The following is a 26,483-nucleotide window of genomic DNA, read 5'->3' on the forward strand; positions in this document are numbered from 1 at the left end:
CCGCATTCACACACCTGCTGTTTTGCTGTGGTTTTGCTTCCACACTTTGCAGCCCCCACTCACACACCCCAATACCTCTCCCCAGACCCCTCCCAGAGACTCACTGCCCCCACAGATGCCCCCACACCTCACAGCCCCCCGGGATGCACTCAGGGACAGGGTGCTGAGAACACCCATCTCATCACACCAGTGGATTTAAACATCCCATGTCCCGAAGATGACAAATAAAAACTATCACCTGAAACCCCCTTTCTGCCCACCCCCCCAGCCCCTTCCCCCACTGCCCAGGGGTTGGCAGGCCACTAGGCAAAATAGGCATAGCAGAAAATATTGATGCACATCAGGACAACGGCGTTGATGCCGCAGACGCGCGCCCAGAAGGGGGGCTCCATGGCATCCCTGAGGGCTGTGGACGGGGATCCCTCGGCCTTTGCTGGCTGCTGGGCGCCCAGGGTGGCTGAGCAGGAACCTGGCACAGAAAGATGGCGAGCGTGGGGGACAGGGTGCCGTGGGGACCGGCCACCTCCTGGCAGGTGGCACGGCCCTGGGGAAACTGAGGCACAGGGCATCCATGCCGTCCTGCTGCCCGTTACAGGCAGGGAGTGGGGGGCACTGAGGATGCCTCCCCTATCAGACACCCCCAAGGACACACTCACCATCAAAGTGACCCTGGGATGTGCCGTCCACGGAGGGCTGGGGTGGCTCCCGTGAGAGGGTCCACCAGGTGAGATCCTTTAGCTGGAAACCAGGGCGAGATTTGGTGACAAACCATCCCCGGGCTGGACTCCTCATGGGGAGCCCCATGGCTGAGCTCGGGGTGCACCTGGGTGACACCGAAGTCTCTGGCCAAGGAGGTCAGGTTGGTGGACGCAGCCGTGGGGGCTGCAGGGTGAGGGGTCCCAGGTGCCCTGTTCACCTTGGCTGGAGGTGGCGGGGGGGTCAGCAGGCTGCCCCCCACCGCGACGGCCCCCGTGGCAGCGCAGAGCAGCACGGCGAAGTGCAGGTAGTGGATGTCGGCAAGCAGCCAGGGCCGCCGGTCGGGGACCCCGCAGCGGGGGATGGGGTACGCCAGCTCCAGCCCCATCCTTGCCAGCCCCAGCGCCAGCCCCGCCATCAGGCCCCAGAAAGCTCCCTGCAAAGCAAAGGTCCACAGGGGGTGGCCGGAGGGGGAGAGCCACCCCATGGGGGAACAAACACCCCCAGAGAGCCACTCTCTCCGGCCAGCCCTGGGAGAGGGTCGAACGGCCCCTGCGTGTTGGGACAGCACCTTGCACCCCGGCCGGCCGAGTCCTGTCCCAGACCTGCACCCCCTCAGCAGGGGATGTCTCCTGCCAGCCCCGCTGGCTGTCCCATGCTTGGTGGCACCTACCGCCTCTTCCTCCTCCTTCTCACATCAGCTCCCCACGGAAATGCCAGTCGGGCTCGGTTCCTCTCCCCAGCCCCTCCAGCATCGCCTCCACCTTTCCTCCTCCTGACCCCCCAAACCCCGCTGGGTCCCAGGGAGCAGGTTGGGTAGGAAGGTGTTGGCACCACCCCGTGTGTCCTCAAGCCATCCCCAGGCGTCTACCTGCTCGTTTGCTCGAGGCCAGAAGACAGCCAGGACGAAGACGGCGGTGACGGGAGGAGCCAGGTAGCTGGTGACAGCCTGGATGTAGACGTAGAGCTGGCCGCCACTGGAGCTCTGCAGGATGGGGATCCAGACCACGCTGAGGGCCACCAGCACCACCGTGACCACCCTGCGAGCGGCAGCGATGCAGTGCGGGGTGATGCTCCTGTCCCACCCGCACCTCCTGGCACTAGCAGCACCACCATGGCGGTGGGGGCTCCCCGGGGCCAGGGGTTGGGTGCCAGTGCCGGTGCAGAAGAGCTGGCCAGGGGATGCAGGAGGATCTGTGGGAGGATGCTTGTGGCCGAGTGACACCCCCGGGGCCACAGATGTTAATTACGCCAGTGCTGGCTCTATCCTGGACACGCGAGCACTCCCCAGGACCCTGCCCAGCTCTAGGGGCTGCTAAATTGGGCACCCCCATGGGGAAACCTGGCCAATGGGCTACAAAAAGCCCCCAGACACGGAGGCTGGGTGCTCTGGCCAGATCTGGGTGATGTTCTCAGCACCCCGTGTTCATCCAAAGCACCCAGCTGAGAGCCGGGGATGTGGGCTGAGCTGCCCCGTGCTCAGCTCCCCCCAGCCAGGCTGCGATGTAGGGATGCATCTGTCCCCCAACACCACTCCGTCCCCATCCTCACCCAAAGCCCAGCTGCCCCCTGCAGCATCACCCTCCTCCAAAGCAAGAGGCGTTGGCCAGAGCCCAGTTTTTCGGGCCCAATCTGAGCAGGCAGACTGGACAAGGCACATCCCGAGAGCTGCTGTATTTATAGCTCAGCCCAGCTTGTTTACAGCTTCGCAGAATTACCTACATCTCCATCTGCTCATCCCGAAAAGCAGAAGTAGGAAAAAACAAAAGGGAAAAAAAAAAGCAATGAAAGCATCTTTAGATGGACTCTCCCCTGCCCACCTGGCATGCTGGAAAGAGGAAGCAGCTCGAGCCCAAAACACAGACCCTGACCCAAGGGGTAGGAGAAAAACCTCGCGTTCGGTACATCTTTAAGCCACAGATGATGCTAAAAGGTCATGGGAAAAATGGAGGAGTGTCTGAGCGTGGTGGTGAGCCAGGGGGGCGCCGGGGGGCCATGGGCCCCTCCGCAGGTCGGGATCCAGGCAGGGATGGACTGCAGAGACCCAGCACAGCCTGCCCTGGGGAGCTCGGGGGGGGATTCGGGGAGGATCGGGTGTTCTCGTCACCATGCCGTCACCTCGGCACAGAGCACGCATCAACCACCAGCGGGGATTTCCAGCCCCACGGCACAGCCACGGCAGGAGCTCAAACCCCCAGGTCCAGGAACCGGGAACTCCCTCTGCTCCCACAAGCAAGTCTCTTCCTGCCCCATGCCGAGACGGACCCCGCATCCGGGGGGTGGCTGGGACCCCCCAAAGGCTGCTCAGAAATAACCCCGAGCCACACGTGCTAGCAGGTAGGAAAACCTCAAACTTGCAGCTTAAAGAGGTTTTTTTTTTCCCCCGTCTAGAACGTTTATCATTTGTTATATACCTGCGGAGCCGTACGGCGGCGGCGATTTGCAGCGCCCTGTTCCCACTAATCGCCTGATGCGCTAATGAATTACTGTGGATCAAATGCAGCAGCGACTCCCGCCCCGGGCGGGCAAAGCCCTTCGCAAACACTTATTAACCATCCTCGGGAAAGCTCTCCGGCATTATTACACCCCGTGTCACCGGCACTGAAGCCAGTGTCAGGGAGGGGCAAGGCAGTCCTGAGACAAGCACCTCAGTTCCTACGGGGGAGCTGCGCGGGACTGCGGTTCCCTGGGATCGTAGCCATCCCCTTCCCACCCTCCGGAGGTGGAAGATGCTAAGAAATAGCTGCTCCCGGAGCCGCCGGACCAGCCAACCTTCCCCGCAGCCCCAGCGCAGCCCAGCCAGAGCCCTGACCCAGATTTTCTCCTTGTTATTGTCTGCCCCGCGCCCCGGACACTCCCTCGCACCCCGGCACCGCGCCGGGCATTCCCCAGCGCTGACTCTGCCGCCCCGAGCGCAGCACCGCGGGCGGGTTCCCGGGCTCCCCGTCGTCCCCCGGGAGCAGCCAGGGCATGTGTGGGCAGCGCTGCCCTTTGCCACCCGGAGAAGGTCCCACACACACTTTGCTTGCGACCTCGGCGGGGAGCAGCCACCGGCATCCCCCGGGGAAGGGGCTGGGGGCAGCACGGGAGAGGCTTCGCACTGGGCACAGCCCTGCCCCTCCAAACGCCCCAAACGCCCCGTCTGCCTTTCCAGCGCTTTCATACATAAAATAATCCAAGGGCTTGTTTTCCTTTCATAAACCAGGCTGAGCGCAGGCACTTTGCAAGCTCCCGGGCAGCAAAGGCAGATCACAGAGGGCTGGACCAGCCCCACCGGTCTCCCTGAAACCCAAGGTCTCCCCAAAACCCCTGCTCCCTACCTGCCCACCAAGAGCAGCTCTCGCTCGCCAGCCCCCGGCCTCAGCTTCCTCCAGACATCCATGGTGAAGAGGGTGCTGCTGCTGTTGAATATGGAGGTCAGGGATGACATGAGCGCGGCCATCATCACCGCGATCATCAGACCCCGCAGGCCTGGGGAAGAGAGGGACCATTAGGGAGCGGCCAAACTAGGGGGGATGGGATGGGATGGGATGGGATGGGATGGGATGGGATGGGACGGGACGGGACGGGACAGCCCCGATACTTCACCCTTCCCCTCCACAAGAACACGCTGGGGTCTCCCCTGGGGCAAGGACAGGGTTTGGGGACACCCAGCCGCACCCCAGGATGCTGGGACACTGTGCTGCCCCACAGAGCCACCCACATTCCCTGACCTCGCTTCTGGAGTCGCCCTGGGAGGGGCTGCATGGGCCATCCCACACATGAACCCATCCAGACCATCCACCGGGTCCCCCCGGACATCCAAGCCGTGATGGGCTTCACAGGCAGCCCTGGGGTGCAGCAAATCCTGGTGCAGATGGAGGTGCCCCCTCCCACCCACCTACCGCTGGGCATCAGCTCGACCACTAGCTTGGGGTAGGCGATGTTGGAGCAGCCCACGGCGGCCCCGCACACGCGGGTGCACTCCTCGGGGTCCACGCAGGCCACGGCATCTGGGGGACAGAGAAGGTGACATGCCAGGACCTCTCGCAGGGCAGGGGCCAGCCCAGCAACCCTTCCCTCCCCCTGCACCCCCTCTCACCAGGCTGGATATTGGCCCTTCCTTACGGCTACGGTGCCCAGACCTTGGCAGAGGACCGGACAGAGTAGCAGGGAGCACATCCCACATGGACATCCACCGTCGTCTCCCCCCAGCCCTGTTCTCCGCCATCAGCCATAACCCAGGCAGGATCCAGCCCAGCAGCATCACCCTCGCCTCCCGCTGCCTTGCGCCCAGCCCAGCTCCGCTCGGACCTACCCCCACCGAGCCCTCCCCACGTTAAAGCCAGCGACAGCTGCCCCAGGGGGACCTCCAGAGCCAGGAGGGGTCCCACCGTGACTCGGGGCTTCATAGAGAAGTGGCAGAGGCGCACGGGCAGGCGCTGCCCGTCCCCGCTCACGGGGCCAGGCGGGTTCGTGCACCGTTGCGGCAATTACCTCCGCATGGGCAGCACCCAGCAGCTCCCTGGGACGCGCGTGGCAGCTCGCCAGGACCATCAACACCCAATTACTTCTCTGTCTCAATGAGCGCTCAACCCTTTTTTTTATTTTATTGTTACGCTCATAAAATATTGAAATGGATGGAAATTAATGTCAGGCATAAATATGGATGGGCCGCTTGGCTCTACGGCCTTGCATCCTCCCACTGAAGAGCACGGGGAGGAGCACGGGTGATAGCTGCACGCGACCGGGAGCATCACCCCGGTCCTCCTCCATGGTGACCCCCACCAAAGCCCCCAGCCCCCCAGCGGCAGCGGCTGGGGAAGGGAAACACCGGCTGGTAACACCTCGGGGCTTTCAGTAAAGGAGTGTGGGATGCGATGGGGATGTGCAACACAGGGTGCAGGCAGCAGACCACAGGCAATGCTCAGCACATCCCAAGGACGCTGAAAAAGCCCAGCCTGGGCCACTTTTCCCCAGGGTTAGAGTCAGCGCCAGGGCTCCAGTGACTCCGTCCTCCAGCAGCTGTGAGTAAAGCTGCTGTCACCGCTCCGTGCCTCAGTTTCCCCCTCTCTAAAACACCACGTTGTGAGCGGCTCCATGCAAATGGCTGGCGGGTGGCGGGTGGAAGATGCTCCAGAGGGCAAAGCAGTGTCTGGGTGTTACAGCCCAGCCAAAACACCAGCCTGAGGGCTCGGCTCTGCCGCCGAACCCCTTGGTGGGACCCAGGAACGTGCGGGAAGAGGGAGCCAAGCCCAGCGGGGGAGCTGGACCCCCCGAGCCGGGAGCAGAGCCCAGCGTCGAACCCCGCTTCCTCACTTTGTCATTAGGCCCTCTGCTAGAGATGGGAAATTAATTAGGAGCTTGTAATTAATGCTTCCAGCTGCAGCCGGGAGGAGCCGGTGCCTGTGCTGGGCGCTACCTGTTCGGCTGGGTCAGCCCGGGGCGGCCGAGCGGGGACAACTGCGATGGCGGGGACGGACCTGCTTGGCCACGGTGACCTGTCCCTGCGAGCAGGCAGGGGATTACAAAGAAGCTGCAATTCGGGTGCTGAATTCACCACGTGGGGTGAAGACACCTGGGTCCCCCGTCCCCAGTCCCCCCTCGGGGGACTGGGGACGGGGGACCCAGGTGTCTTCACCCCACGTGGGGGTCAAGCGATGCTCCAGGTGGGGGCTCTGCGGTCCCAATTCCCCCCTCCAACGTGGCCGGAGGAGCCAGCACATCGCACAAGCAATGGGATGCCGTTTTTACGCCGCGGCGTAATAAATCATAAAAGCGCGCGCACACACCCCGCTAAAGAGACCATAAATCTCCTTACATGATAAAAACAGAGCCGGGGCAGCAGGTGGCGGCTGAGGCGGGTACGACCGCAGCACGCTTCGGCCACGCCACGCACACCCGCACTCGATGCGCCGGCCCCGATTCAGGGCATCTCCCAAATTACCAGGCCTGGGCCAGCCCAGGGGGGACAACGGCCAGGGACGAGGTCTCGGAGTGCCCCTCCGCCCCCCCGGGTGCTCGGCTCTGTCACGTTTGCTGTCGCAGGTGCAACTCCATCAGCGAAGGGGCCACCACTGCTTGCTCAGCAGGGCTGGGATTTCACCCAAAATACCCAGTTTTGCCTCCAGCGTCTGCAGCTTCTGCTGCACCCCTCGCTGCCCACGTCATGGCATGTAGGTGACATCCCACCACCGGGAAATCCCCGCAGGGTCAGCGCAGCCTTTCTACAAAGCCATCCGCTCCATCCAAAACACCTCCTGAGACAATATTTGGTGGAAGCTGAACGCCTCCTTCCTCCTCGTGTCCTGATCCCAACACACAGCTGTCACATCCCTCCATCCCCATGTCTCCTGTCCCCGTTGCCACGTCCTGCAAGCGACAGACCGGAGCTGGACACCACCCAGCTTTGAGAAAGCCTCACTGGAGTTTTTCCCCTTTCTGCACGTTTCCGACTCATTTTTCCTCCCAAATCCTCCCTGAGCTCGGCGCTTCGCCACACCACAAGCCCTGGCTGGGGACAGGACAGCCGGGATGCTGCATGGCCACCGTGTCTGCAGAGAGGAGTGCTTTGATGGCCGAGCACCCGGGCAGACGGGTGGCTTCGCCCTGGGAGCCTGACTCAAGCGGGGCTCTCATTTACACGGCTGCAAATCCAGATGAGCTGCTCCAACGTGAGGGAGCGAGACGCAGCCCCTGGCACTTCCCTTTTTTCGCCTCGGTGCAAGAATCTGACCCCGATTCTTGAAATTCGTCTTTTATCTCAGTTTCCGAGTAGAAAGCTCCGTGTTTCTGGCTTGTGAGCACCAACTGACGCAGCCAGGGTGGAGTTTTTTGCCCACCTCCCAGCTATTAATGCGATCTGCCAGAGCAAGGCCGAGTGCCGTGACGGCATCCCTGCTGCAAACCTTGTGCCAAAACAGAGGAGGGTTTAGGACAGGACCGGACAGGACCAGACAGAATATTTCAGTTGGAAGGGACCTACAACGATCATCTAGTCCCACTGCCTGACCACTTCGGGGCTGACCAAAACTTAAAGCATGTTATTAAGGGCATTGTCCAAATGCCTCTTAAACACTGACGGGCTTGGGGTATTGACCACCTCTCTTGGAAGCCTGTCCCAGCGTTTGACCACCCTCTCGATAAAGAAACGCTTCCTAATGTCCCGTCTAAACCTCTCCTGGCGCAGCTTTGGACCATTATGGTAGCTCCGACCCGGTGCTGCCCCCTGGGACCCCCCTGGGCTCCAAGCTCCCGCAGTGGCACAGGGATCCTTGCGCTCGGCGCAGGAGGGATTAACCACGAGGCAGAGCTTCTTCCCCGGAAAGTATTGACTTACCAGCCGGGACACCGGGAAAGGGAGAGATTTCAGGGGAGAGACGCTTGGGTTTTTTTTAAGACAAACACCCAAACTCCTCCTCAGCCGCCCACCGCCCTCCCGCACCGGCGTGGTCCAGGGGGGCTGCGGGGCCGGGCAGAGGTGTGAGGACGGCATCAGCCGAAAGAGTTAACGTGCAGGCAGGGCCGGGAATGCGTGAAGGCAGCATGTGACTGCAGGTGGGGCAGGGCGGAGCAATGAATCACTCTTTTGCTTTTCCTCTTTTCACTTCTTGCTGTTACCTGTCCGGTCCCGGCACTGCGCGCTGGCAGGAACCCGAAATAATCGACCTGCCAGCCAGGGCGATGCACAAGAGCCTGACGGAGACGTTCGCTGCCGCAAAACCCACCGGCTGACCCAGTTCTCCAGGAACGATAACCAAGGACGGCGTTTGGGCTGAGAAATCCTGCTTTTCTCTGCCTTTTATTAAGCCACGGGTTTTTGTTGGTTCGTTTTCCACTTTTTATTTCATCCGGTATTATCGTTGTCTTGAAAGAGCAGAGGATGAGAAGAGCGTGGAGCCGGAGGTAGAGCACCTTCCCGGCGGTGCACGTGCGCCCGGGGCCGTCTGTGCCCCATCGCAAAGCCCCGGCCGTGGGAAATTCCGGGTTTTCCTTGCCCGGAGCCCTCTCTCCACGTGAAGCCGGGAGCAAACAAGAAACCAAATCCTCCTCCCCGGCGGAGAAGAGCTCCAGCCTGGCAGGAGCCGGCGGAGAAGGGAGAGGCGTGTTTCCCCAGCTGCGCATTGAGCCGGGGAGGGTGAAGCAAAGCAAATTGTGTATTTAAAGACTGGGGAATAATTAATTCCTTACTTATTGTCGACATCCGGCGCTCGCTGGGGGCACAGAGCTCCCTTGGGAGAGGGTAGCAGCGTGCGCGGTCACCATGGCTTTCTCCCAGGTGCAGTGCCTGGACGACAGCCACGTCAACTGGAGGTCCAGCGAGTCCAAGCCCGAGTTCTTCTACAGCGAGGAGCAACGCCTAGCCCTGGAGGCACTGGCCTCCCGCGGCCCTGATGCCTTCTACGAGGTCCTGAAGAAGGAGAACATCAGGGATTTCCTCTCCGAACTGGAGCTAAAGAAGATCCTGGACACGTTGGAGACGTACGACCCCGGCTCCGAGTACATCCCACGCCATGGCAGCAGCACGGGGGAGAGCGAAGGCGATCGCAACAGCCAAGAGGACGAGCAGGACGTGGCCCCCTCCCTGGAGTACTGGCCCCAGAGGTCCGACCGCTCCATCCCCCAGCTAGACCTCGGCTGGCCCGAGACCATCGCCTACCGCGGGGTCACCCGTGCCACCGTCTACATGCAGCCGCCCATCGAGGGGCAAGCGCACATCAAGGAGGTGGTGCGGAAGATGATCTGCCAGGCTCAGAAGGTGAGGTGCGCGCGGGGACGCAGCAGGACTTGCCCCGGGTTGTTCTGCCAAGGGTAGATCCTAAGGTCCTGCTCAGCCAGGTAATCCCTGTCCCACAGGGAGCTCTGCCCAGGCAAAGGCATCAGGGTCAAGGGTTGGGGTTTTTCCGTGTTCGTTCAGTGTAATCAATATTTGGCGATCAGATCTTGCTGAAGATGCTGTTAGCCTGGTCCAATTGTACCTGGGAGCAACATGATTGCCATGATCCGTATGGCAGCATCATTAATCCCAGGGTCCCTGCAGGGCTGTGGGGAAAACCACCGGGCAGAAAAGCTTCCCAGCTGCAAGCCCACGGTCCCAGGCATCCCGCGATCGTTATTCCCAGAGCCCTGTGTGACTGCATGTGGCAACACGCAGGAACCGGAGGAGGCAAATGCCGCCCTGGGGCAAAGCGGCCAAAGCCACTGGTCTGGCGCTGACATATACGAGGGTCAAGCTTGGCCTGAGCTTGCCACGGTGCTCCAAGCAGGCCTCCTCCTGGCTTTAAGAGGAAAACGATGAGCTGATGTGCAGGACAAGGCTGGGGAGATTCCAAGGCGTAGCACATCTTACGGCAGCCCACCCTCTTTGGGGTTGGGGTTTGGGTTGAGACTTGTCCTCCCTGTGGCATCAAGCGAAGGAGCTGGGGCAGATGAGCGATGGGGTCAGGCTGGTGTCATGGGCAGGAGGAGCAGGGAAGGAGGGAGATGATGGCTTGTGTTGAAGGCCAGAGTCGGTGGGAAGAGGTTGCTGGTATTTCCCAGTCGCCCAGTTCCAACTGGGAAGTGCAGGAGGGGTCAGTACCTGCTGATTTCATGGTGCTGGTGGTTGTAAGTCCTTTTAGCTCTCTCTGTCCACTCCCTGGAGAAATCCAGCTCCAAGGCAGGAGCATCCCAACCCCTGGGACGCTCCAGTGGGAAAATGGAGACTGCTCAGGTGGCTCTGGAGCAGGAGGAACAGGCTGGGATGCGTTGGGTCCACCTGGCTCTGGAGACCCCCATGCTGGGACCAGGGATGGTGCTGGGGTTTGCAGACCCGGGCAGGAGAGAGGGAAGCATGGCGGCGTGCAGCAGTCAGAGCCTCTCCGGGACCAGGGGGAGCACAAAGAGCCCCATCTCAGGCAGGAAAATCGATCTCCCAGCGCGTCCGAGCCAGCCGGCTCACAGGGACAGCTGATGCAGGGAATTGGGGCTGCCTGATGCAGACAGGAGGCATCTCTGGCCACTGTCAAAAGTCAAGGTGACCTGTCCTTACCTGTGATGCTTTCCCCACCAAAGGGCTTTGCAGCGAGGGCAAAGGGAAGGGAGGGCCGAAGTCCCGTGGGACGGAGGATGGGAGAACTCCCCCACTACAAATAATGTCTCATCTTTGGGTCTTTCCGGCTGCGTCTCACCCAGGCTTGCAGCTCCTGCCTGGCTTTGCCTACTCACCGCTTCCCGCCTGCCCCCCCACAAATGACATCTCCTGAGTCATCCTACCACCCTCCTCCTGCTCAGCAGAGCCCGGCGGTTGAGTCAGGCAGCTGCCAGGCCCTGCTGCCTGCGCCATCCCCACCTCTCCTTGGAGCCTTGCCAAGCCGCAGGGACGTGGCCCCGCGGTTGATGCTGCCGCGCTTCTCACTGGTTCCTTGATGTCCCACGAGTAGGGCTGGGCTCTGCCTCCTGGTCTAGGTGGTCTCTGATGGTGGGATGAGATGTGGTGACACCACTGGTGGCATGCAGGAGCCTGCTTGGAGCTTACGGCACCCCAGGAAACGTAGAGATGGGCACATGCTTCAAACCTGCAGTCTGCAGGGTCTGGGGATGGCAGGAGTTAGAGGATCTGACAAGTGGGGTCCTTCCAGAGGTCTCCCACTCCATATACAAGGACCACAGTTACTGCAGCTTGACCTGCCCTCACGCAGCTGAGCCCAGGTGACCACTGGTGTGGGTGCTCCTAAGCGTGGGGGTGCTGGGCTAGACCACCCTCCTCTGCACCCAGAGATTTTGGCTGAGGCTTAAGGTCTTCACGGCAGCTCAGAGATGAAAGAGTTTGGCTGAGGAAGCCGAGAGTGGACAAAGGGATGGTCTGGCTGCCACTCCATCAGATGTCGTGTAGGTTGGAGACACGCTTGTCCTTCCTGCAGCGTCCCTTGGGCCACCCTGTGGAAATCCCTGCCAAATTGTCCCATCCTGCCAGACAACGGCAGTGCTCTTCATCTGACTCTGAAGGAGCATGAAGGGCTTGGGAGAGCTTCGGTAATGCGTCCCAGAGGGTGACCCTTGCTCCTGCCACTGGCAAAGATACTTGGTCTGAAATGCTCTCCAACACCAAACACCGCCACGTGGCTTGCTGTCTCACGGCTAGAAGAGCAAAGTTCACCCAAGAGACAGTCTGGCCGAGGAAAGTTCAGAGCCCACGTGAGCGCTGCTGGTGCCGGGTAGGCTCACGGCCGCTCAGGGCTGGGGCGAGGAAGCCAAGAGCTGAGATGTGAGGCCCCTTTGATGGGGCAGAGGAACCTACTTGCTTGCAAGAACAAGGCCAAACACTGCTGAGTTCAGAGCTTCTGCTGTACTCTGCAGAGAGGCGAACCCAGGCGAGCTGGAGCAGGAGATGCAAACGATCCCCTCCTCTTTCTGGGAATAAATGGGAGAGAAGAGAGGCAGGATCCTGCAGCCATGTCCCTGCTCTCCCAGAATATCCCCAACTTTGTGGCCAACGAACAGAGGTAGTCAGGGAGGTGGTGCACCACCAGGCTTCACCCTGGAGACCTTCACCAGGCTTGGCCGACTCTCCCTCCATGCAGATCCCCTCGGGCTGCAAAGCCCACAGGATGGGTAGGGAGGAAGATGTCCCTCCTCTCTTCTGCCCTAGATTTTGGCTCCATCTGACCAGAAACCAGAGCAGGCTGAAAACAATGACCTTGGCCAAAAGCCACCGGAGACAGCAGTGAGCCTGACCTCCTCTCTGCGCTTGAGGTTCCACATTGGGGTTGCGGTGATATAATTACCCTCAGCAACTTCCAGCAAAGGTTGGGAGGCCCTATTAATTACTGTTTACAAAACCTTCTGCCATTCCTGGATGAAAGGGTCGACAGGGGAGAGCAATTATTAATGTTACTTGTCCCACCTCTCCCTCATCCCAACACGCTTCCTCTAATTGTGCCTTGGTGCCTGCCTAATTTATTAAATGCCCACGTGGTGTGCCCCAAAAGTCATTATCTGATGATTCAGAGTGAGCTAATAAAGAGCTGTAATTTCCTCTATAAAACATGATCCTGCAGTTTTTGCACCCATCAAAGCCATTCAGAAGGATCCCAACACCATTTGCCCAGTGTCCGAGGGGACGCGATGCTCACCGCTCCAAGGGGTGTCGGGATCAGGCACCTTGCACATCCATCGCATCCAATGGATCTTGGCAGCTCCTGGGACTCCGGGAAGAAAAGTGTCACCTGCTCGGGCACGGGGAGCTTCTGGCTGTGATTTGTGGCTGGTCTTCTCCGCACCCTCTGGACGAATGGCAAAAGGATGGCGAAGTTTCCTGGGATGTCACAGCAGCCAAGCAGCTATGGGAAGAGATGTGGCTCTCCTACTGTCAAGAACCTCCCCGACACCGAGCACGCTGACACCAAGCATTGCCCTGGTAGAGGTAACAGGGACAAGGCTGCCAAGCTCGCTTCCCAGAGCGGGACGGCACGATTTCCTCCAGACACTCCCATTCCCCAGGCTGGGAAGTAAATACCACGCAGGATTTCACTTCTCCGGAGCAGACAGACCTCCATTCTTTGCAGATTAAACCTTGCAACCTGGGTTTGGCATGGACCCAACCGGTCCCAGCCGAGGTTCGAGCGTGGGCAGCCCAGTGGCAGATTTCGCCCCTGTGATCCCTGGGCAGTCACGGCATCGGGAGTGCTGCCAGCGCCGTCCTCGCTCTCCCGGCCCGTTCCGTGCCAGGGCAGCATGTTGGCACGCTGGCATGAGATCCCAGTGACAAACCGAGGCCGAGCCTGTCCTGCAGGCAAGACGCGGCGGGGAGGGAAGCAGAAGTGCTGAGTGGCGACAGGATGCACCAGCCGAGCAGGAGGAATCGGGTTGAAAATGTGGGCAAGCGGGTGAGAGCCGGGCTGCCTCCCCACTGCCTGAGCCAGCCGCCCTGGGCGACTGCCTGCAGCATGCCGCCTGCTCGCCATCCCCCCGCGAGCCGTGCTTGGGATGGAGGATGTCACCGTGCCCTGCCTGCGTCCCTACAAAATGTCTTCCCATCTCCAGAGCCATAGCAGCAAGCCAAGGCCTTGGGAATGCTGGAATAGCGGTGGGAAAATGCCATTTTCCTCCCAAAATGAAGGCCAATGCTATTATCCTCAACCTCCCCTGGAGAAAACACAGCGCGTGAGCAAAGTGACGTGACCACGGACACAGGGAGCGTCGGTGTCAGAGACAGGAGCAAAAACGTCTGCCACCAAACCCACCTCCTCGAGCCAGGGAGACACCGTCCTGGCTTAGGTGTCCCTCACCGGGGACTCATGGCAGACAGCACAGCTCCTCCCCGATTACTTGCTGTAAATGGAAAAGCCAAGCCCTGGGCTTTAAGAGTAGCTTTGAACTTGTCCCACTTTACATCGTTGGCGAGACGAGCGCAGCCCTCGCTGGGCAGCCTATGCAAAGTGGAGTTCTACCTCAGTTTCCCCACCGGTACAACAAGGATGTGCAAAACACATGAGTGGGCGACACAAGGGAGTGAGGATTTTTCCTTTCATGGCAAAGCCTGTTGCCAGCCTCTCAGGTGAGGACAAATGGGAATTCAGTTATAATCAAGTGGCAGAGCCGTAATGTCCCCTCTCGCTCGGCTCGCTGGCACCTCCCGAAACACTCGTGCATGGCCGGGATTGGGGAGGTCGGGGTGGCATCGGAGACGGCGCGGTCTGGGGCTCCCCACGCAGCCTCGCTCCTCGCCCCATCGCCTGCAGAAAGGGAAGGGAAGAGTGTCATAGTGCACGATCCTGCTCTTAATTAGAGCTCTCCATCTCCTGTAGCGCAAAACTAATTAAAAGGCAGCTTGGTGCTTTGAGAGCCCAAGACTGGACGTGCCTGAGTGTGCAAGCACCCGGCACCGTCCCGATCCCTTCCCTCAGGAGGCAGGAGCATCCCGGGGTCTCCCTGTGTCACCCCATGGCGTGCTGGTGTCCTCCCCGGCTCGGCCACAAGCCATGGCTAGCAGAGCCCTCCTAGAAGGGCAAAGAGCTGAGAGGCGCACGGCCTCGGGGCAAATACCCACCTCCCCCTGACTCAGGGCACCTTCCGGGAACAGCCGCAGAGACGGGGGCGCCGACGGCTTTCCAAGCATGGGACGATGACGTGCCAGCGCCCTGACGACAAGCCGCTTTCCTGCGTGTCTGTTGCCACACGGTGTGGGATGGGGGTGGGGGGGCAGACGCGGCTGCGGGGCTATTGCAGCCCCCGGGGGCTGCGCCGAGATGCTCGTCTGGGCTGCAGGCAGCTGCCTGCGCGTCTGCCTGCACGTCTCGCGCTGCGCCGCTGCTGCTCACCGTTGTGTCATGGACGATGCTGTCTCCAAGAAGGAGAAATCCACGGGCGTGGAGTGAACTTTGGTGCTTAGGCAGCCATGCCGGCAAAATCCCAGCGTGGCTGGACGCGGCACAGACTCATCTTTCTGTCACATGCGGGACTCGCCCCGGCCCCGCCACGGCAGCAAACGCCCTGGGTACAAAGGCAGCTCCGGCTCGCAAAGAACGGTGACGCCACTGAACGCTAATCCCTACTGTCACTGCACAGGATACTGGCACCGTCGTTCCGGCTCTGCTCCGCTTTCCTACAGCCCGGGAGGAAGGAGGGATGCTCGCAGGGGGTTGTGCAGCAGAAGCGGCACCCGAAGGGCTCCTGGCTGTGTAAGGACCGGGCAGCAAGACCGAGAGAGACGTCAGCAGCACTGATGATGGAAACACTGCCTGTCCCCGGAGCTCTGCTCCGGCCTCATGGTTCAGAGCTGACTTTGAAGGCAGCCACGTCGCTGCAGGTTGTAGGAGCTGGGAGCTGCAAACTCCTGGCTGCTTTTAAGCAACCCATTCAGCTCACACCAGGCCTGGTTTTTAAAAGGTATTAAAAGTCATTTCACCTCCTGAATGTGCCTCAGCTGTATCCAAATGCTTTCTACCGAGCTAAGAACCGTTTTTAGCTATTTTTTTAAGACTCTTTCTTTCAGTACAAGCATGCACGATATCCCCAGAGACGGCACCCACCGCATGCAGCGTGCCCTCGGACAGACGGACACATCATTGCGGCGCAGGTTTCCCCTCCTGGTGCTCCCCATGCTGGGGCCGCAGGCAGCGCCAATAGCAAAGGGACACCAAACTTCTCAGCCAGAAACCGGACTTTGAAATTTGCGATGTTTGTTAAAGGCAAGAAAGTTAGATTCACCCTCAGAAACCAATTTTTCACGAGTATATTATGCTACAGGCCACCACCAGAGACCAAACCCGCCGTAGTGACAGCAGAGGAATGGGACGGGGGGGGTGTCCTGCTTTCCACCCTCGGGCTGGCCGGACCAGGGGAAGCCTGGGCTCCCCTGCACCAATCCCAGCCTCCTAGAGAGAGGACATATTGCTTCCGCTCTCGCCCAAGCACCGGCTACATCTCAGGGTTGTCACCCTGCCATGCTACCCAGACTCATCTCTCGTCTCCCCTCTCCAGGTCATCGCGGTGGTCATGGACATGTTCACCGATGTAGACATCTTCAAGGACCTCCTGGACGCGGGCTTCAAGAGGAAAGTGGGAGTCTACATCATTTTAGATGAGACCAACGTGAAGCACTTCCTTCAGATGTGCGAGCGAGCCCAGATGCACACTGGACACTTGAAGGTAAGGATGATCCGAAGGGTCCAGGGTTGGGTGACCTCCTCCATGGCAGGGAGATAATCAGAGCTGTCAGTTCTGCTCCCTCCTGTCTTGGGGCTTCCCAACCGCCAAACTTTGGGCAGAGCTGGATGAGTTTAGTCCATTTTTCCTGTAGCCAAAGCTGAAGGTGGTGCCCAAATCCATGAGCAGCAGGATGGAGGGGTACGGGTGAGACATGGGAATGTGGATTTCCCCCCAGCAGAGCTGGATGCAGAAAGCCCGGGGGGGCTGCTGGTACCCACCCAGAGCTGGCTTTGGGGCAGAGGGGTGTTTCGGGGAGCTGCGGCCCCACAAGGGTGGGCACAACTGAAGCAAAACCCAGGGCAAACCTCCGTGCTCAGCTCCTCCTGGTGAACAAGCTGGTGAGAGCGAAGGTGCGAGAGGCAGGATGCTCTGCCAGGGCCAGATCCGTGCTGTCACCAGCCCCACGCCTGCTCCTGCCCCAAAGGCAGGACCAGCAGAAGCAACCACTGGCCGTTCCCTTGCTTTCGGGCTTTCTCCAGTCAAAGGCTGGAACTTAAAAAAAAAAAAAAAAAAATAGAAATCAATTTTCCCTTTTTCCGGAGCCTCCACCCCAGCACAGGGCTGGGAGCGGAGCAGGGAGGCACCCACACTGCCCGCGGCCCCGGCAGCTGCCAAGGATGCCCTCACCGCTCTTGCCCGAACCAGGCGGCCATGACACCGGCCCCAGCTGGCAACGTACCGGCGGGAGCGATGTGCCCGCACACGCCGCCTTCACCCAGCCCCGGAGGCGCTGGAGGCTGTGCGTGACGTTGCTCCCAGTGCACGAATCCTGTTTGAAATGAGGGAAGACGAAGAGGCACAGGGGATGCTCGGCAGTGTGAGGGCTCGGTCCCCAGCCCAAAGTGCCCCAAACCCCTTACACGTCCCTGTGCGCGCAGGGGGTGCAGAGAAAACCACCGTGCACCGTGTTCATGCAAAGGTGGAGGCAGATGAAGGGTCGGAGGAGAGAGCGGGGGGTTCTATCAGCGTCAGGAGCAGCAGCGGGAGCGGGGACCCTCCCCCCAGCCACAGGACAGAGTCCCAGGCTCTCACAATGCTCCCATCGCCGGCATCGGATGCAAACACGTTGGAGCAGCCCCACAATTTCACTTCAGGGCTTGTAGACACCCCTCTCCCGGCTGTACTTCACCCGCCAGCTGCGAGTCGCTCGGCCTCGCCTGTTGCTTGGCAGAAAAAAAAAAAAAAAAAATGATGTTTCTGCGCCTGACGTCACCCGGCCGCGCGCGCTGGCTGCCAAATGGCTGGCGGGGAGGCCCGTGTCCGGGCAGGCTCGCCAAATTTGCTTACGGTGAGGGCGAACCCCCCCAGCTGAGCAGGAACACGTAGGAGCCACAACACCCTGGTGCTGAGCTGGAGCAGGGCCAGGATGTACGGGGGGCTCGGAGACCCCTATCCCAGGTAGCCAAAAGCACCGGCTGGCCGAGGCTCCCGCCTTCCCCAGCCACCGAGCCCGCCAGCCCTGCTTAATTGCTGCTCACGGCAATTAAAGCAGACTTAGCTGAGCTTTTACCCACGTCCAAACTTCCCGGCGAGTCTGGTATCCTGCAGACTGCTGCTGCTCCGAGACCAGAAAAGCCAGAGCTGACGCACACCGGTGTTTTCATGCATGAGCAGCCCGGTGGCAGGACTGGAAAAGCAGGAGAACATCTGCAGAGCTCGGCAAATGTCTAGAAGTTGGGATTTGCCGCATATTGCGGCCGATTTGCTGGCAGGGGATGCAGCAGGGCAAGAGGCTGTGAGGAAAGTAGGGCAGTGTCTGGGAGCTGCTTCGTAAGCCAGGAGATGCTAACGAAACGTACGTCGTTATCTCCGTGCCTTTCGCGCTTCGCAATTAGCGAGCCGGCTTGGGCAAGGCGGTCGCTTCGTTGAGCAACGGCGAGTGTTTGGGGAGTGATTCACCCCGTCCCGGGCTGGGCAGCCGGCCACGGCGCTGGGCGCTCGCTTGCTGCGCGCTCGTCTTTGGAGAGATTAAATAAACAGATCTTACTTAACAGCAGCGATACGCCGGGAGCGAGGAGGAAGGGAAAGGTAACCGGCACCTTGCTGCCGGGGAGCTTCGTTCCTGCTGGGTGTTACCCCGAGAAAAAAAAACACGGCTGCTTCGTGCCTTTGCGCAGAAGTTCGGCTCCGAGGGGGAGAGATCGACGCCCTGGGAGAGCTGCGAGATGGGGACGCCCGGGATGGTGACAGGCAGAGGGCTCAGCCTTGGGGGCAAGCGTTACCCGGTGCGTGCCACTCTCCGCAGCCCCATATGTAGGGACAACACAGGACAGGGATGGGAATTGCCACCCCCACCAGCTTGCCAGCCAGCCCCCAGCATCCCCAGTGCTGCCCATGGACGGCCACTGGGGTGCTCAGTACTGTCCTACCTCAACCACGCCAGGCAAAAAGGCGAATGCTAGAAAAAAAAAATCAAATGCACGAAAACCCCCCTCAAACTTATCTATTCAGTGCGTAGAACCTGCCTGGAAACCCGGTCAGGGAAGCCTTTGCTTTTGCATCACGCTGAAACTAGCATTGAATCAGCGTCCCTCCTGCCAGGCCTGTGGGAACGGGGACCAGGGGTCCCCAAGCTCGGCTCGCACCCAGGCTTAGGGCTGTGCCAGATCTCGGTCTACAGGGAGAGAGGAGACCTCAGGGAAGCAGATGAGGAAGGCTGGAGGTGGGGAAGACAAATACTTTTGGTGCTTTTTTTTTTTTTTTTTTAAAAAAAAAGAAGCAAAAAAAAAAACCAACCGTGGAGGGCATGACCTAGTGACGACACGGTGCCTTTAGCAATGGCATTACCAACATCCCGGCAGGAACAGGAGGAATGCAGGTGCTTTCATAAGAAAATATTTTCTCCCCACCCAAAGGAGACCGTTTGCAGTGAGAGATGCTATCTGCTCGGCTGCAAAAATGTGCTGGTGCCCTCCACGGAGACGCACCGAAGCGTGAGCCAGACGGAAGACAAAAACCATTTTCCCAGAGCTAGGGCTGCCCCTTCGGACCCAGGCACCCCTCTCCTGGGCCACCTCTGCAGGGACCTGCTGCAGGACATCCCCTTTGGCCCTCATCCCTGAGTTTTGTTTCCTGGGGTTGAAAGGATGGTGCCCGACAGTCTTTTTTTCCCTCACCCACCCCTAAACACAGGACTAGACACTCAGATTTAGGAGCGCAGCAAGGGGGAAGCCTGGTGGAGGACAAACCCCCTGCCATCAGGTCCACGTGTGCTGTCCAAGGGTCACCACCTCCTCTTAAAACTCCTTGTACATCTCCCACTGGGAAGGAGGTGAAGAATCACCTCTCACATCACGGTATTTGCATAGATCGCAGGAGATGGAAAGTGTTTGGCAGCAGTATCACACGCTGCTCACCCACGGACACAGGCAGCGCCGAGTTCAAGAGGTAGAAAACACTGCCCGACACATGGGCAAAGCAGGAAATTCTTGAAGCCAACTCCGTGGTTTGCTGCGTTGCCTCCAGCAAGTTATTTTATCTTTCCATCGCTGTGGCCTCCTCTGAGCTGGCCATGAAGAGCGTTTCCCACTCCTCGAAGCAACTGTGGAGCATCCATGGGGGCATCGATGGAGGGGTGAACGATGCTCTGAAGACCAGCCCTTTGATCCTGCTCTCACTCACGCCTCTGCCTTTGCTTTGCAGAACCTGAGAGTCCGGAGCACAGGGGGAACAGAGTTTTTCACACGCTCGGCCACCAAGTTCAAAGGGGCTTTGGCCCAGAAGTTCATGTTTGTGGACGGGGACCGGGCCATGTGCGGATCCTACAGGTAATCGGCAGCATCTCCTCTTGCCCACCCTACGGATGAGTTGGTCAAAGAGCAACGCAGACCCACAAGGTCCAAGTCCTGGTCCCTGCCCAGCATGGCCCCAGGACCCCGTCCCAGATTTGCTCCCCTCCTCCTTAACTAGGAGATGATTTTGAAAGGCCAGCCTGAGGTTTGGAGTGAACCCAAGGGGTCCCCATCGCCCCAGAGCCAGGCCTAGGACACCCCTCCTTCTTGGAGGTGGTGGGACACACCAAGTGCTTTGCCAATGGATGCAATGAGCACAAGGAAAGACAAAAGCACCAAACCGCAGCCAGTCCTAGCTCTCACGTTGACCTCAGCTTTTTCAATTCAATATTTCCTACCAACAGTATTTTCCAACTTGTCCAAATGAAAACTTACTTTGATAGAAATAGATCAGTCTCAGTAAGCTTTTCAGCTCTAAAAGACAAGTTTCATAAACATGGAACCGAAACATTTCCTACTTTGTGGCCACAACAAAAAAATACGTCTATTTATGAGTTGCTTTTCCTAACTAACCCAAACGGAGAAAGGAAAAGCGGCCAAAACTAAAGCGAAAAACCAACTGGTCCACAGCAAATACCTTTTATTTTTACTTCAAGTTGCAGTGAGCTCATGACTTCAACCCTTCATTCTAATTTGGGATGAGAGCTATTTCTTCAATCTCATTATTAATGTTTACAGTGAGATCATGTCCCTGCTAGCACCATCAATCCCCCGGGGAAAGCCAGGGTTAGGGAGAGGCGTGTTATTTACCAGCGAGTGCTCAGAGAGTTTCCAATGTGTTTCTGTTCCAGCTTCACTTGGTCCGCGGCAAGGACGGACCGAAACGTCATCACGGTTCTCTCGGGTCAAGTGGTGGAGGCATTCGACAAGCAGTTCCAGGAGCTCTACCTCATGTCCAAGGGGGTGAGCCTCAAGTCCATCTCCATGGGTGAAGAGCCTGAACCTGAGCCCGTAACGCTGCCCTCTGTCGTGCCGGTGACCCCCGCCAATGCTGTGGTAAAGAAGCTGATAAACCCTAAATACGCCCTGGTGAAGGCCAAGAGTGCCGACCAGATCAGCAAGACTTCATCTGAGAACCAGGACAAAAACCAGAAGACAGACAACAAAGGCAAAGCCCTGCCCGAGGGCCAGGCAGGTGACAGGCACGGCGAGGGGGCAGACCTCTCCCTGCTCATCCACCCCGGCCTCCTGAATCTGGAGAAAGCCAACATGTTCGATTATCTGCCCACCTGGGTCGAGCCCGACCCTGAGCCTGGGAGCGAAGTCTTGGGTTACATCAACATTATTGATCCCAAGATAAAGAATGTGAAGCTCTCGCAGATGAACCGCATCAAAGTCTGTGATGTCTCCCAGGCCAGCGCCCAGCACCGGCAGATGCTGAAGAACAGGGAGATGGAGGCCAAGAAAAACTCAGACCAAGAGCCACCTCTGGTGTCCCCCTGCCAAAGGCAGATCCCACAGACTCCCATGGAAGCTCCTGCAGCCCCTGCTACCAGCCCCATTGAAGGTACCAGCTGGACAACGAAGCAAGCAGGAACATTTGCCCCTTCACCATTGGGCCACCACTGGAAGCCACCAGAGGAGACACTGGAGGGCATCAAGCCTCCGCTTCCAAAGCCAAGGACCATCCCTGTCGGTGTCCTTGTAACCAAAGTCATTACATCCTGTGACAGCGGCACTGCCCCAGAGGGTGACACACAACCACTGCCGACTGACCATGTGGGTGTGAAGCAGGAACCGGAGGAGAACCCCAATGGAGCTTCAATGGAGACCTGCCATCTCCAGCCAGACTGGCTGGTGGCAGGGCCACAGGAAGACAAAGGGCCCCCCTGCACCCACAATGGACTGGGAGAGGAAGAAGAAGAAGAAGAAGAGGAGTACATCACTCTCAGTGATCAGGAGAGCTACTCCAGCAGCTCTGCTGACCACAGCTACCGCCGCTCCAATGCCTCCTCCATCTCAGATGAGTACTTCGAGGTGAGGGATCGCTACGGGCCGCTTCGGCGAACCAACTCAGATGTCACCCACAATGGGGAGATCCTTCCCATACAGAGGAAGCTCAGTGACCCTCACATCAGCCGGGGCACCTTCCTCAGCCCCCTGGGGAGCCTTCCATCCCTGAAGCATGTCCGCGTGGAGGACATGACCAAGAGGAGGAGCAATGCTGTGGAGATTAGGTGTGTGCTGCCCCGCACCATCCTGGATGGCAACAGCTCCTACCCCAGCAGTGCCGCACAGGTAGGACTTTTTGTTATAACCGTCCCTACGTTTCTCCACCCTACATAGGCTGCAAACCTGGAAGTGACCCAGCCACCTCAGCCAAGGCGTGGTGTCATCCCTAGCTTTGGTGTCGCGTCCTAGATGCTGAGATCAGATCTTCCCATACGGGAGAATAACACCCTACACGCAGCGATGGTTGGAGTCAGCCAAGAGGTGCTCTTGCTCGGGCAGGTGATGGCCATGCCACAGCTCTCGGTTTCTGGGAGTGCAATGGCAACGGCTGCTAAAGGGGAGGGTTTTGGGAATTAAAGTTTATTCCATGGCATCAAGCTGTCCCACAGCCATCAGCGGTGGCATCATGCCCAGCCAGGGACAGGCTGTGTGTGCAGGCGTGTCCTTCTCAGGCGTGTTTTCTAGCTCCTTGCAAAGGTGATTAGCATCAAAGTAAAAGCACTCGGACACATAATTAGGCAGAGCAAGACAGCGGAGAAACAGGGACAGCAACCTCTGTGGGTGAGCGTTGCAGTCAGCAGCTTCGTGGCTGATCCACGAGTGACGCCAGACCTTGTCACCCCACAGGGTGCACGCCAGCATCCCAGCCACGGTGGGAGCATCACCCCATCCAGGCAAAGGGTTTGCAGGGTCAATGCCCTATTTCCACACAAGCGCTGCAGACTTCTGCACCCCTACACCAAGCTTTTTGGTTTCTCAAGGCTCCCCACCCATTGTTTTCAGGGCATTGAAATCCTCAGGGCTAAATCAGCAGCTGAAATCACCGAAGCCACCTGAGGTTACCCCAGCTGAGCATCTAATCTGTGCTTACAGGGAATTAAATTTACTATCCCCGAGTCCACTTGCTTCTCCCTTCCCAGCCAGTGACACGGAGCACGGATTTACTCCTCGCACATCAAATATTCCCTCGCACCCTGTGGAGCAAGTAGCGCTGAGCCCTTTGATGCTCTGTGACCCAGGTCCCGGGTCCCACCTTGCTCAGAGTGGCCAGGTACGCTGGTGTTCCTGCAATAACTTGTTCTGGCCCTTTGATGGAAGGCAGATAATTAACAAACCATCAGGGTTAGGAAAGCCAGCACTCAGCTGATGGAAATGTGCAGAGAATAGTTTCTCCCATGCATAAAAATAATAAACCAAAGTAATCCTTGATTAACTCTGTAGAAACCTCAATCAGACAGGAATCACCGTCAGCCCCCACCAAACAATTTTATTCTGGGTCCACGTTTTTTATGCGCTGGCCCACAGCCCAGCATAGCCCAAAACGCAGGCGGAGACTCACTTAGGGCAAACATCATGGTTTCCATCACATTGAGAACACAGGACTCAAGTTATCCCTGGAGCATTGCCTTGCCTAAATTCATGCAGCCCTGCTCACACCCGGCTGCACGGTTAATAGAGGACAGTAGCATTGGCTGATGTGTGGCAGGCACAAGGAGAGCACCAGGGACACTCAGGTCCTCTCCTGTCCCTCTCCCTCCTGCAGAACCTCCAGGTCTGTGCAGAGAAGTGGTTTCCAGACACATCCCCCTCCCATTCATTGCTTACTGACAGGCAAAATACCCACCCTCCATCCTCCCATCCTCCACCAGCTCCATGTCCGCATGGTGGGGCCCTTACCTGGGTACAAGACCCTGCTGATCATCCCTGGCATGATGATAACGAACAGGGGCAGCATCTTCAGGTAGCTGGCCAAGATGGAGCCGGCCTTGGCGTGACTCAGGTTCTTGGCAGAGAGCGACCGCTGGACGATGACCTGTGGGAGAGCCGGGCTGGATGGCTGAGTGGCCACCAACACCTCCTAGTCCACATCAACCTCCTCCTTGCCAAACTGCATCTCAAGCATCCCCAAACTCTGGAGCTCTCGGGCATCGGACCCAAACACAATGTAGATGTGTACCCAACCCACAGGCTGGGTTTCTCTCCAGACCAGCAATGGGTTGGTGTTGTGCCATAGCACCACAAAAGCCCAGTGCAACCACAGCAGCATGTCCTCCTGCCAGTATCAACTATTCCCCACCACCATCCTCTCCCCTCTTGCCCCTTCTATTCAATCTCCTCTCCAAAGAGTGCCCACAATAAAAGAGACACTGAGTCCAGCCTTCTTCTGCCAAAACTCTGCCACCCACACTGCTCAAGCCATCACACCTCAAAGCCCTGGCCAAACCATGTCCATCCATGATACAGCCAACCCTTGGGCTTTGAGGCAACCTCTCCTAAATTGGCAACATCCGTAAGAAATGCCAACTTTAAAAGAGCCCAGATTCTCCCCAAGGCCTTAAGGAGAAGTGCTCAGCATCCAGTGAGATTCAGCGCTCCAGACCAAGCACTGGCTCATGCCGTGGTGGGCAGTGGGGACCAGGTGCCAGTTCCTGGGGTGGGATGCTCAGGGAAGCTGTGGTTTGACTTCTGTCCAAGAGCCAGAGCATGTCAGGAGCCACAGAATCCACCAGTCAGCTCAGTCACCATGTGCATCACATCAGGCACATGATGACCTCAAAGGCAGAGGAGCTAAATCGCCCTTAGTCCTCCGCACCTGAAGACATCTCACACCTTAGCACTGATTTTCAGCAACATAGTTAAATCAATCTAGCATTACCTAAGCTAAACTGCTTTAATACGGCCCTGCTGGTCAAAGCAGGAGGTGCCTGCCTGAGGACCGGAGAGTCCATTGGGATATTCAGACTAAATGACTGAACACCGAGATGATGCCTACAGCTCAGTGGAGATGCAGTGCTGGCGGCACGGCGGGGGTCGCGGCCGAGGCAGGGCAGGTCGGTGCAGCCGGCTCTGCAGCCTCCCAGCCCCAGCTCGTCCTGCCATCAGCACCTGCGCTCGCTAGATCCAATCTCGCCCGGGTACGTCTGCACGGGGTGCAATCACACCTCCAGATTGCGGCGCAGACACACCCAAAGAGGAAGATAAATATCTGGTGACCACAGCCGTGCGTTAAGGCCTTACCCAGTCCAGAATTAAGATTAATGGTGCTCAGACCCAATCCAAACGTGTCTCTCATCCCAGCTAATCAGAGCCACCCCCGTAGTGGTGTTGCAGCTCACTGTTGCCTCCTGATCCCACCTCCTCTCACAACCCTCCATCCTTTCATCTAATCTTGGTAGCCACCTAATCCCACAGGTTGAGTCTGGGTGACTGAATGCTCTTTGGACCTGAAATGAGCACTTAGGTGATTAAGACGGGTGTTCAGGCTGCAGCTGGAGAAAAGGTGTTGAGTTGCCGCGGGCATCCTTGGTCCTGGATCTGCAGACAGCCATGACTTGACTGGGGACAGCCTCTGCGCTGCCGGGGCTGCTCAGGAAGCAGCTGCTGAGATGCTGCCATGTGCAGGACAGTGCATTGCCAGAGCGAGAAACCAGAGGAGCAGCAATGGTTAAGACCTGAGGCAGTCTTGAACTGCCACGGGGTCTCAGAAGAATTTGGGCAAGAGACACACCAAGTGGCAGAGGGACATGTCCATGAGGACCAAGTCCGCGGCACAAATGCATGAAGGGGTTCTGTGCAGGGGAACAGCATCCTCATAGCAGCAGCAGCTCATCTCTTTTTCTGTTCTTTAACAAACAGGGGACACACATCTACCGCTACCGACCCAGGAACCCCACAGACAGAGAACAAGGCAAGGAGGTCTCCTGCTCCCCGACGCATGAGAAACCCCCCGGGGCCACCAAATACAGAGGGGAAGGAGCCGAACCCAAAAAGACCATTGCAGGCAGCCAGCCCTACTGGCAGAGCAAAGCCTTCAGCTCCAGCAAGCCCACGCAGCCCGGCCGCCTCTCACCAAGCAACCCCAGAGCATCAAGCAAACGTTTAACCTCCCTGCCGGAAAGCCAGAAGACAACCGAGGAGATGAGGACACCCCTCGGCATCCCGCTCTCCAAACTGTCCCAGTCCAAGCACCTCAAGAACAGGGTTGCGGGAGCCCCTGGTGCTTCTATTGACTCCAAAAAGAAGCCCCCTGAGACCACCGGCCAGAAGGACCACTAGGCACCGATGCAGGTGGACTTCCAGGGCGAGAGTGGTAGCAGAGCGTGCCTGGACCCCAGGCAACGCCATGTTACATGGGGCAGGGGAATCTTGTTTACA

At 58.6% G+C, this 26,483-nt stretch overlaps 2 protein-coding genes across 4 annotated transcripts in view; one reads left to right on the forward strand and one right to left on the reverse strand.

Moving 5' to 3' along the window:
• Window positions 1-293: 293 nt before the first annotated feature.
• Window positions 294-26,483, reverse strand: part of SLC5A10 (solute carrier family 5 member 10) — a 40,748-nt gene continuing 14,558 nt past the window's right edge. For all 3 annotated transcript variants that reach the window (XM_063342730.1, XM_063342727.1, XM_063342726.1), the window contains 7 exons: window positions 24,006-24,141; window positions 4,581-4,688; window positions 4,017-4,167; window positions 1,568-1,736; window positions 917-1,132; window positions 657-738; window positions 294-469 (listed from right to left, as the gene is read on the reverse strand). In XM_063342730.1, coding sequence (XP_063198800.1) covers window positions 303-469; window positions 657-738; window positions 917-1,132; window positions 1,568-1,736; window positions 4,017-4,167; window positions 4,581-4,688; window positions 24,006-24,141 — 1,029 coding nt within the window. In that variant the 3' untranslated portion in view covers window positions 294-302. The remainder of the gene's footprint in view (window positions 470-656; window positions 739-916; window positions 1,133-1,567; window positions 1,737-4,016; window positions 4,168-4,580; window positions 4,689-24,005; window positions 24,142-26,483) is intronic.
• FAM83G (family with sequence similarity 83 member G) lies at window positions 7,864-26,471 on the forward strand. Its single transcript, XM_063342725.1, has 5 exons — window positions 7,864-9,433; window positions 16,138-16,305; window positions 20,008-20,132; window positions 20,948-22,394; window positions 25,965-26,471. The coding sequence occupies exons 1-5, from the start codon at window positions 8,939-8,941 to the stop codon at window positions 26,382-26,384; spliced, it is 2,655 nt and encodes an 884-aa protein (XP_063198795.1). The 5' UTR covers window positions 7,864-8,938; the 3' UTR covers window positions 26,385-26,471.

This window comes from Chroicocephalus ridibundus, chromosome 8 (assembly GCF_963924245.1).
Source record: "Chroicocephalus ridibundus chromosome 8, bChrRid1.1, whole genome shotgun sequence".
Taxonomy (NCBI): domain Eukaryota; kingdom Metazoa; phylum Chordata; class Aves; order Charadriiformes; family Laridae; genus Chroicocephalus; species Chroicocephalus ridibundus.

What these genes read in the sequence shown, in the direction of transcription:
- FAM83G (XM_063342725.1), top strand. Translation starts at nt 8,939, where the DNA reads ATGGCTTTCTCCCAGGTGCAGTGCCTGGACGACAGCCACGTCAACTGG. An exon ending in TGATCTGCCAGGCTCAGAAG is followed by an intron (nt 9,434 to 16,137) that starts GTGAGGTGCGCG and finishes TCCCCTCTCCAG; the next exon opens with GTCATCGCGGTGGTCATGGA. An exon ending in GCCATGTGCGGATCCTACAG is followed by an intron (nt 20,133 to 20,947) that starts GTAATCGGCAGC and finishes TTTCTGTTCCAG; the next exon opens with CTTCACTTGGTCCGCGGCAA.